Source organism: Toxorhynchites rutilus, chromosome 2 (genome assembly GCF_029784135.1).
Source record: "Toxorhynchites rutilus septentrionalis strain SRP chromosome 2, ASM2978413v1, whole genome shotgun sequence".
Taxonomy (NCBI): domain Eukaryota; kingdom Metazoa; phylum Arthropoda; class Insecta; order Diptera; family Culicidae; genus Toxorhynchites; species Toxorhynchites rutilus.
The window spans coordinates 110,954,858-110,966,417 of NC_073745.1; the positions used below are offsets into that span (position 1 = coordinate 110,954,858).

Consider the following 11,560-nt stretch of genomic DNA (forward strand, 5'->3'; position numbering starts at 1 on the left):
GTGTTCATTTTCACTCAAGAAAAGTTTATACGGCGAGAAAAATTGGAAAAGTGAAGATATATCAGAAAAAGTGATTTCCCATGTGCTCTACATATATTATTAGGTGTTGTTAGTCCAATTAAAATTTGCATTTGGTTGAATAAACACTCAGAAAGTAAAAATTATAAAAGAAAATTACCTTTTCCATTTCAATCTCGTCTAGGATCACAGAGGGCGGTTTTCATCATATCTCGTTCCACTTCGGAATCTTTTATCTGATACGCACCGTCCAACGACTGTTTACCATCCTTCTGCCATCATCACTCGGTTGTAAACACTGGTGGAGTGAACAAACAATACCCAACAACCAAACGAAACGGCCTATTTCAGGGTCACCAAATCATTATCAAATAGTTTAACCATTTAATTGTTCAAACATATCCAAAATCAACAAATAGACTAACGGAATCCTACGTCAACTATGCGGTCGTGTCTAGGACACATCCCTCCTGTGTTTTTTTTTTCTAGATAAGAGTAATTTTTTTAGATAATAGTAAATCTCGACGTTTCATACAATTTTAAGACATTTTTCCGATTTTATGTACTCTCCCTTGAGTGATTTCTCGGTTTCCTATAAAACCCAAACTTTGACGGCTGAGCGATACTAGTAAATGAAGCCCTATTGAGCTGAAGTTTTGCATAGGTTAGTTTTTCGTGGGAATCAACATTTTTAAGAGAGTCCCGTTCGAAATTCGAAAATTCCCATACATCTATTGGCACTCTAATGTACATGCTCACTAGTGCTTCGTGGTAACATTTCGCTAAATATGTTCCAAAACATTGGACTCATGAAATAAATAAATATTTGGAGGCGATCTGGCGTAGTGGTAACATCCATATCTCTCTGGCAGAGATCGCGAGTTCAATTCTCAATTCTTCCAAAAATGGAAGTAGGAGTGACGAACCATCCGAAATGTGTTTGAGAGTCACTATAAAAAAAATAAATATTTTTTGGAAAAAATATGATTTATAAATTTTTCAGGCCAACAACAATTTGGAAATTCTACACCAAATTAGCCTAAAATAGCCGATTTTGACGTGATCGATTCTCCAATTTTTTTTCAAATTGTATATATGGTGAAAGCTACCTAAAATCACAATTTTCATTATCAGATGATTTATTTTAATCGCAACTGTTTTTAAGGGCTCCACAATCGTTTACCCTTTTTTCAAAAAATCATGCTCAAAATATAGATGTCTGTTTCAAAAGGGATGTACAGCAAAGTTGTTCAAAAACCTATGAGTTTTTTAGGAAAAATAATATTTTAAATACACAGTTGAAAAATCTAAAGAAAATAAAAAATCTATCTTAAAAACCGAATTTTATGTTGAAAATGTTTATAGCTCAAAAGATGTCCCCTCAATATTTTTTAAAAATATTTTTATTAGAAAACCCTTTCAATTTAATTCAATTAATCAATACTCTGCGAAATCGTAGCCATTCAAGAAACGTAATATTTCAATTAAATCTTAGAGTAAAACAATTTCTCGGTGTACTAAAAAAGTAATTTTTTCTATATAGTTCATTGGTTTTGCAACAACTTTTCGGTATACGGTATATGAATCAGACATCTATATTCCTAGTCATGCTTAATGTTAAATGATCCTGAATATGTTCTTTTTTTTAGAAAAATCAGTCGTAATTAAAATTGATCATCTGATAATTAAAATTGTCATTTTAGGGAGCTGCCACCATATGTACCACTTTGTCTCAAATTCCAAGCCTTATTTCAATACTAATTTTAATGAAGATTTCTGCATAAAAAGTCATCTGTTTATCCATTTATAGCAAACAAAATAATGAAAACAACTACAAAAACTGAAAAATAAACGATGCTTGTTTTTTACGGAATTTGCTAACGCAAACATTTTATTACTGATTTTGACAGACACTTTTCGGCAAATGCTTAGTATTATAAATTATAGGCTGTATCGATTCCTGTAAATGATGCTACAAGAAAGTCTATATGCCAAAGAATGTCAGGGTTTTCATTATTCCATTATTTAGAACATTAAAGTTTAGTAAATTTACATTGAAACATGAAGTATTCGGAATTTGAAACTGTTCGGGATTTGAGACAAAACGGTATTACTCTCTAAAATTTAAGTCGATACCAAATAGGGTTCGATGTGCAATATGGTTTCCTATCTTCTTCTTCTTCAATGGCACTAACGTTCCTAGAGGAACTTCGCCGTCTCAACGTAGTATTACTTGCGTCATTTTTATTAGTACTTAGTTGAGATTTCTATGCCAAATAACACGCCTTGAATGCATTCTGAGTGGCAAGCTCTAGAATACGCGTGATCACAGTGCCAGTCGGAGGAAATTTCTTTGACGAAAAATTCCCCCGACCAGAACGGGAATCGAACCCGAACACCCGGCATGTTAGTTATGACGCTAACCACTCGGCCAAGGGAGCACATTCCCTTGGTTTCCTATCTTACAAACATTGATAAAATTCGTCTAGATGAGATGATTGGGTACCATTTTATGCAGCATTAGTTTATGCTTCGACACAGAGTGTACAACTAGGCGACCTAATTTCACGAGTTGCTCAGATCTGAAGTAATGAAAGTATTTTAGAGGCACAAAAAAATCGAATTCAATGTTTCTCTCCAGAACAGCTTGCGCGATTTCACAAACAAGAAAACCAAGGATTCTTTTTAGCTTTGTTGATCTTAATACATTAAAGACCGCACGTTTTAGGTTTATCATACCCCTTCCTTCATGAATCAAAGACATTGATGAGACTAAAATAAAATCGCGGGACATATGATGAAACCATTGAATGCGGATAATGGCAATCCAACGTGCCCACCATTTTATTTTAGTCTCATCAATGTCCTTGATTAATGAAGGATGGGGTATGATAACTGCTAACTGCAAACAGCTACTTGCCTAATTATTTTCTAGGTTTTAGTACATTATCTGTATTATTATCATGTTTAATCACAAAGAAACCGTTTAACTTAAAAAGTTTTTTATTACTAATTTTATTTTCTAGTTTTTAGTACATTATTAGCTGACCCGCCAAACTTCGTCCCGCCCAAAATTCATTTTTCGTTATCACATTCACGTTTTCTTACTAAGCGCACCCTCATGGGTCCAATCGCAGAACTGTTCATTGATTGATTTTCTAATCTACCCTTTAAAATTATTTTTTACTATAAAATTTCATTACCTCTACCAAAACTCGACATTATAATATCAGATTATTTTCAGACGCAACTCTCGTGCAAGATTTTTCATCCACTTGCAAATAACATGTCTCTCCGTTACATGGAATAAATGTTTGATACAGAAAGTATTTTAGAATGAACACAGCCCTAAATCGAACAATTCCTTTCTCGAGTTTTGCTCCTATCAACACATTCGGCGATCCATTTTTATTTATATAGATCGGAGAAAATATAGGAGTGTGAAGATCAATTTCGTTACCGCAAACATCAAATAGATTAACAACGCTTGTCAATATGCAATTGTAGAACACATGCACATGCGAACATATGTAGAACACACAATTTTTCGAATGTTCCCATTTTCCTTCAGATTTTTCCGAAAATTTTCAATTGTCATGTTTGGTTGGAATATGTGCTTTATTTTGATGGGACCCCCTCTCCTTTCCAGAGGAGGAAGGGGTGTCATACCATCATAGAAACATTTCTCATACCCAAAAACCTCCACATCCCAAATTTGGCTCCATTTGCTTGATTAGTTCTCGAGTTATGCAGAAGCTTGTGCCTCATTTGTATGGCAGTCCCCCTACCCTTAGAGAGGGGGGGTGGAGTGTTTAACCACGATAGAAACATTACTTGCATCCTAAAAGCTCGATATGCCTAATTTGGTTTCATTTGCATGATTAATTCTCGAGTAATGCAGAAATGTGTGTTTCATTTGTATGGCAGCTCCCCCTTAGAGAGGGGGATAGAGTGTTCAACCACTGTAAAAACATTTATTGCACCCTAAAACCTCCACATGCCAAATTTGGTTTCATTTGCTTGATTAGTTCTCGAGTAATGTAGAAATGTGTGTTTCATTTGTATTTCAGTCCTCCCCAGGAGAGGGGGGTGGAGTGTCTAACCACCATAGAAACATTTATTGCACCCTAATACCTTCATATGCGTAATTCGGTTTCATTTTCTTGATTAATTTTCGAGTAATGCAAAAATTTGTGTTTGTATGGCAGCCCCCCTTTGAGAGGGGGGAGGGGTCTCGTACTATCATAAAAACCTTCCCCGCCCCCAAAAATCCCTACATACCAATGTCGATCGGTTCAATAGTTTCCGAGTCCATAAGAATCAGACATACAGACAGACAGACAGAAATCCATTTTTATATATATAGATTTGTATCATTAGCATATTTCTCTAATAAAATCATTCACCTTTTTTTGATTTTTTTATTTCTTACCTAATTTTTCTCAGAATATTTTTATGATGCACTGTATTCTATTAGTCAAATCATTTCATTTGATACGAAATTTGCAAAAATTCTTGGTACCTACCCCACAGACATTCAAATATACATACGAACAGGTCAAGCTGAATATCATTGAAAAAAGTAATTAGTTTTTTGGGGACTGCGGCCATCTTGGATTTGGATTTTTCATGATCTACTACGTTCTAATAGCACTTTCATTTGGTACCCATATTGATGGGGTATTGAAGAAACAATATTTACCGTTTCACCGTTTTGTAGTTTATTGTTTATTGTTTATTGTTTGGATAAAAACTCATCTGAAATAGTCTCAATGAATTAAAACTTCAACTAAAACATTAAAACACAACATTGAACACATCGGATTTCACAATTCTGTTTTTGAAGCGTAATGATGGTTCTCCAAAAACAAATAAAAACTGCTCTACTGACGAGAACGTACGGATCATTCCCGAGATCGGCTCATGTTGCCCAAACGATGATCGATGTTGAAACAGTTGCAGCAAATACGAGGATCATAGAATTCTGCTGGGAGCACGAAAGTTCACCATCTCGAGCAGGTGAGGCGCATCAATTTCACCACAAAGAAGCTTGACAATAAAAGTAGCTTGTTGAATACGCCTTCGTCTCTCGAGTGTATCCACATTCAGCAAGCGACATCTGGCTACATATGGCGGCAGGTTCCAGGGATCACGCCATGGCAGATGCCTGAGCGCTCTTCGAATAAAACATTTTTGAATCCGCTCAATCCTGATGTCCCACATATGCTGGTAAGGGATCCATACTACCGATGCAGTCTCGAGAATCGGTCGAACAAGAGAACAGTACAGCGATTTCAGGCAATAGGGATCAGTGGAGTCCCTAGAGATTCTCGATATGAATCCAAGCTGACGATTAGCCTTAGTGATCAATGCAGATCGGTGTGCATCGAAAGTGAGCTTATGATCGAGAACAACGCCCAAGTCGTTAACCTGAATGACTCTCTCTAAAATAAAATCGTCGATTGTGTAGTTGAATATAATTGGCTGTTTTTTTTCGGTTAAAGCTCATGATCACACACTTGGCGATGCTTATGGTTAGTTTATTCAAGTGGCACCAACTGACGAACTGGTCAAGCCAGTTCTGTAGTCGACGACAATCCTCAATAAATCTTCAAGTCGTCTGCGTAGATCGACACACAGCCGGATGCTAGAATAAGGGACACAGCATTTCAGAATATCGCGAACAGCAGTGGCCCTAGATTACTGCTTTGTGGAACTCCCGAACGAACAGCAAACGGAGACGAAGTGTGATATTGGAGCTTAACACGGAGCGTTCTTCCAGAAAGGTATGACCTCATCCAGTTGATGAATCCATCAGAAGCACCAAGACTGGATAGCTTCCTCAGCAGGATGCGGTGGTCAATGCGTTCGAAAGCGGCTTTTATGTAATAGCATCAACCTGAGCACGTTCTTCTAGACGGTTGACACAGAACGATGAGAACTCGAGAAGATTGGTGCTTACCGAGCGTCCTGGCATAAAACCATGTTGTACTGGTGAGATATAGCTCTTAACTTCGAAGAAGACAACATCGTTCACAATTATATAGCTTAGAGGCGGAAGATAAGCTGGTTATCCCGCGATAGTTGCTCACGTTACACTTGTCTCCTTTTTTGAAGATGCCGAAGCCAGTGGACCCGTTTATGCATGAACCGTCAGTAAAGAACATTTTATCAGATCTAACTTTCCCATATTCTGCCGAAAATATCGGCGGAATATAATCGGAGCGTAGATGATCTGGGATTCAATGGATTTTTTGTCGCATGGACAGATCAAAAATGACAGAGGAATTGCAGAAGTATGGGAAGCAAACTTGGTTGGAGATGCCTGGTGAAGGGAGCACGTCGTGGGTAAGGTACTCATGGTATAAAGACATAAAACTTGACTGAGGAGTCAGTTGGAGTAGATTTTCGAAGTTATCAATCACCAATGGTTTCATGATCTTGCAACGGATGAGAAATCTGTAGGATAATTCTGTGAACCGAAGAGTAAGCGGGGGTACTCCTGCCAAAACTTCGAGACTCATCGTATGTGTCGAATGCAAACACCCCATGGCTATACGCAGGCAACGATATTGTATTCTCTCCAGCTTGAGAATATGAATCCTGGCAGCTGATCGGAAGTAAAAACTGCCATATTCTAACACTGATAATATCGTTGTTTTGTATAACTGAATGAGGTCTCCTGGATGGCCACCCCACCATGTTCCGGTTATCGTTTGGAGAAAATTGATTCTTTGCTGGCATTTCTGTTTCAAATACGCAATGTGTATTCCCCAGGTACATTTAGAGTCAAAATATACTCCAAGGTATTTGAAAAACATGTGCGGGTTCGTGCTTCCTAGAAAAAACGACCATTTCAGTTTTCTCCGTAGAGAATTCGATGCCCAGCTTGAGGGCCCACGTGAACAGATTGTTCAGGGTATCTTGCAACGACTTTTGCAGAACGACGGGATTAGTACCCGTGATGGAAATAACTCCATCGTTTGCAAGTTGTCTCAGCGTGCAGTCTCTAGTTAGACAATCATCTATATCATTGACGTAAAAACTGTACAAGAGGGGGCTTGGGCAGGAGCCTTGTGGTAGGCCCATAAAACTGTAACGAGAAGATTTCAAGCTGCCATGATTGAAAAACATGTGCTTTTCTGACAGTAAATTGTACAGGAAATTATTCAGAATTGGTGAAAGTCCACGATTATGAAGTTTCTCTGAGAGAATTTCCATGGAAACTGAATCAAATGCCCCTTTGATATCGAGGAAAACGGAAGCCATTTGTTCTTTGCGAGCAAATGCGATTTGGATTTCAGAAGATAGCAGCGCGAGACAATCATTCGTCCCTTTACCTCGGCGGAAGCCAAACTGCGTATTTGACAGCAAATTGTTCGTTTCGACCCACTTGTCCAAACGAAGTAGAATCATTTTCTCTAACAATTTACGAATACAGGATAACATTGCAATCGGCCTATAAGAGTTGTGATCGCAAGCCGGCTTGTTGGGTTTTCGTATGGCTATCACTCTCACTTGCCTCCAGTCATGTGGGACAATATTCAGCTCCAGAAACATGTTGAAGAAGTTCAGCAAACGCTGTTTCGCCACGTCGGGAAGATTCTTCAACAAGTTGAATTTAATCTTGTCCGACCCAGGAGCTGAATTGTTACATGAGAGGAGGGCAATTGAGAATTCTACCATCGAAAAACTCTCATAGTCGCATTGGAGCGGAATGTCGCGTACGACGCTTTGTGCAGGAACGGAATCGGGACAAACCTTTCTTGCAAATTTGAAAATCCAACGGTCAGAGTATTCCTCACTTTCATTTGTATGGTTCCAGCCACGCATTCTCCTAGCCGTATTCCAAAGAGTGCTCATAGCGGTCTCCCTTGACAAACCATTGACGAACTTTCGCCAATATCCACGCTTTTTTGCTTTAATCAGACCTTTTAGTTTGGCTTCTAGAGCTGGGTACTTTCGAAACCATTCCACTAGTCCAGTTTTCCTGAATTTTTTGAAAGCGGATGATTTTTCAAGGTAGACCTTTGAACACTCCTTGTCCCACCAAAGTGATGGAGGACGACGTCGGAAAGTGGTAGCAGGAACACGTTTCTTTTGAGCTTGAGGTGTGCTTTCGTAAATCAAACTCTATTTTGGTCTGAGAATATATGTAATCCGTCATTTTGAATTTGCATTTTTTTACAAATAACTGTATTCTACCAGTCAATTCCTTTCATTTGATACCCATATTGATATGATTTTGAAATAAAATATATATGGCACCATTTTGTGGTGGCGGCCATTTTGGATTTGCATTTTTCATAAATAGCTGTAGATGGGATTTTGAAAAAAAAAAGATTTATACGGCGCCATTTTGTGATGGTGGCCATATTGGATTTGCATTTTTCATAAATAAATGTGTTTTACTAATCAAACCCTTGGCATTTGTGTCGGACTGCATGTGAAAAACTTAAGGGGGCACCTACTCTGAATGTTGGAATTAAAGTAAAGGGTGTTGGGAAATTTTGGTGATTGGTTAAGATATATTTGAAGATTTATTTTTAATTTTTGGATGCCAATATTAAGTTTATTATGCTGCTGGCAGCTGGGCGCGTGCATGCTCTTTCTAAAACTTGTGGTACGTTTTTCGCAGAATATAGTGGACTGGCCTGGCTAAAAGGCATGTAAAAGCATGTAAAAATAAATTATAAGAATTGTTACGCACATACGAAAAACTGTTTCCGATCCTCCAGAGTAGGGTCCCCCTCTAAGTAAGGGGTAAGATTTTAGTATATTTATTTCTTTAAGATAAGTTATTATAACTCATATGTGATGAGCTCAATCAACAAGTGATTTTTCGGGAAAAAATTCCCAAAAGGGTTTTTCGTCTTTGGAATCTTCTGCTAACAATGTCATACAGAGCGCATTCCCACCAATCGGTTGAAGGATGAACTCCTGTGGTTAATGTGGAAGCTGTCTCCCTAGGAGAAATGGAATAATTAGTTTACCACTAATGGAAAAAGGCTTATCGAACGATTCAGGTCTGATTTGTCTATGAACCAAACCAAACCGAAACCACAATCGTATAAAAGGACATCTTTCGACGACAATCGCTACACTTTGATAACAAATCTTCCTCGATAAACAACATTGTGTTTTTTGCAAAATTCTCTCAACCATGAATAACATCAAATTCGTTCTCGGTGCACTGCTTCTGTTCGTTGCCATCAGTGATTTATCCGTGCGGGCAGCTCCTCAATTTGGTGAGTGTTAAACCGCGTGACTCAAAAGTAACGTTTATACGAAATAAAATCTTTCCAGATCTGATGGGAGGTTACGATTTCCTGGGCGTTTGCATCAACAACTGTGCCCAGTGTAAGAAAATGTATGGCGCGTACTTCGAGGGGCAGCTTTGTGCGGACGCGTGCATAAAATTCCGGGGAAGAGTGATACCGGATTGCGAGGACGTTCGCTCGATTGCACCCTTCCTGAACAAAATGGACCTGCATTAGTTATTTTGAGGGGAGTGTAGCACAGAAGATGGCAATAAACGAATTTTGGTAATGACTGCGATGGAATCGGAAACACTTGGATTGTTTTTCGCTCTTTTCGAATATCACAAAGTCTATCCAACAGTTCAGCTGTCCAGCGAGTAAACGCGAAGTTCCCTAGCGATTGCTGGTTCATTGTTGCAAGTCATTATCCCGGTCACAAATGACCGGGTTCGCGAGAAATGGTTGGCAAAGCCCAGTCACATCAAATGCACTTGTTTGCCAACTCAAGCTATGGTAAACGGAGCTATTTCGTAATGAATAATTCTCAAATTGTAAACGATTTGCATAAACGATTGCTCATCTTGTATTACATTTGATTAGTTTCATAAACCGAAATAAATTGGCATGAATTGAGCTTGAGCTCCGGTTCAGACCGAAGCACGTGTGAGCGCTTCATTATTTTGTTGTTTGGAGACACGGTAAGTAGGAATTTGGGAAGGGAAACTTTGATACGACAGATTTTTTATTTTTATTTTCCCAACTGTGGTTGGATTGTGACATCTGTTGAAATAATTATTTTTTCCCAGCACGATCGAAGAACTTTGCCAGTCGACCATTTTCACTGTGTCTTCCCCATCCGAAGATGATAAAAACCCTGTGTAACTAATGTCCACCAATTGGAATAGCAGATTATTATCGACTTGTTTGCTATATAGATGTTGTCGCGGCGGCGGAGATGTCACTTACCGCTTTTTTTGCGGCAGCTTGTACACGGTTTCCAATCCGGCGATCGGACGGACAGTTTTGAAGATTCGCTTCGAGCCGTTCGATCAGGCGGCCGACGACGTGAGGATGTGTTCGGATGCAAATGTGCAGCGAAATCTCTCTCACTCGTGCAGCGCAACTTGTTATTTCGGCTCGCGTCTATTTCTTCCAGAAGTAAATTATAGACAATTATGGACATGATGCACCACACATTAATCGATAACTCCGTCCGCCGGGCCATTCGTTGGGTCGCCTTTATCTGGCAGTTTTCATCGAGATACCGCCGCGCAAAAGAGCGTTTATCGAAAACCGTCTGCCGTAATTTATGGTTTTATTCAAATGGGCCTAGGAAAAATTTGTACGAGATGATTTGACATTTGGCCGTCGCTGTGGCCGCTTTCGAGCCTCCGGCGTGTCATTGGCGGGGCCGAAGTGCGCGAGCGCGCGAATCGCTTTGAAATAATTTCCTTTCATGTCGCTGTGGACTAAATTATGCATCCCGCGGTTTCAGAACCCATCGGTTTGGTTCGGAGTGAAATAAAAGCACCCATTTCACAATGGGTGCGCTTTTTTCATACAGTCATTACGTTTATTATTCCGAGCAGCAACTGCCGGGCGTTAAAGGATGAAAGAACAAGTCCGTCCGGCTCGCCGGCCGAGTCCGAGAGGAATGTAAATTAAAATCGATTCATTATATATCTTTAATTATTATCGTTACAACGGTTGATTTAATTCCAATCGAAGCCGAAGAACACCGACCCGATGGGGTGTGAAGTAATCCCTGGGTATACATGGGTAGCGTTGTTTCACCACATGCCCACCCAGAGCAGATCTGATCGCTTGGGCTTGGGCTGTGGCAATGGTGCAATGACGAGCGCAATGACACCTCAAAAATTTCCTCATAATCGATTGCTTTCCGAGGCTCGAAGGCTGGGGCGTTATGAATGGATAGAGCCGCCGCGAGATGTGAAGGTGGCTTATTCAATTTACATAATCACACGAGATCAGTTTATGTTGATAAATGGAACGCACACATGGGTGGGAATTCAGATCTTGGGTGCAATCAGACGATCTACGCGTGGTTCTTTTCTTGTTGGGAATCTTCATCAATTATGCTGCCAGGAACCATTTGTGGGCTTACTAAACTCTACTTACGAGCATTTATTTCATTTTTTTTTTGAGCGGCACTGTGCAATTTTTGGGAAATAAACTATATTATCGTGATTGGTTTTCACCTTCATTAAAATTAAAGGGTCGAGCAAATTATCAAAAAGCTTATGTTTTGTTCAAAATCTACA

General features: G+C 39.2%; 1 protein-coding gene across 1 annotated transcript; it reads left to right on the forward strand.

The window, feature by feature from the left end:
• Positions 1 to 9,136: 9,136 nt before the first annotated feature.
• LOC129766045 (eclosion hormone-like) lies at positions 9,137 to 9,515 on the forward strand. The gene is made up of 2 exons (XM_055766497.1): positions 9,137 to 9,266; positions 9,325 to 9,515. Exons 1-2 carry the CDS (start codon positions 9,182 to 9,184, stop codon positions 9,513 to 9,515), a joined length of 276 nt encoding a protein of 91 aa, XP_055622472.1. The 5' UTR covers positions 9,137 to 9,181.
• The last annotated feature ends 2,045 nt before the right edge of the window (positions 9,516 to 11,560 follow it).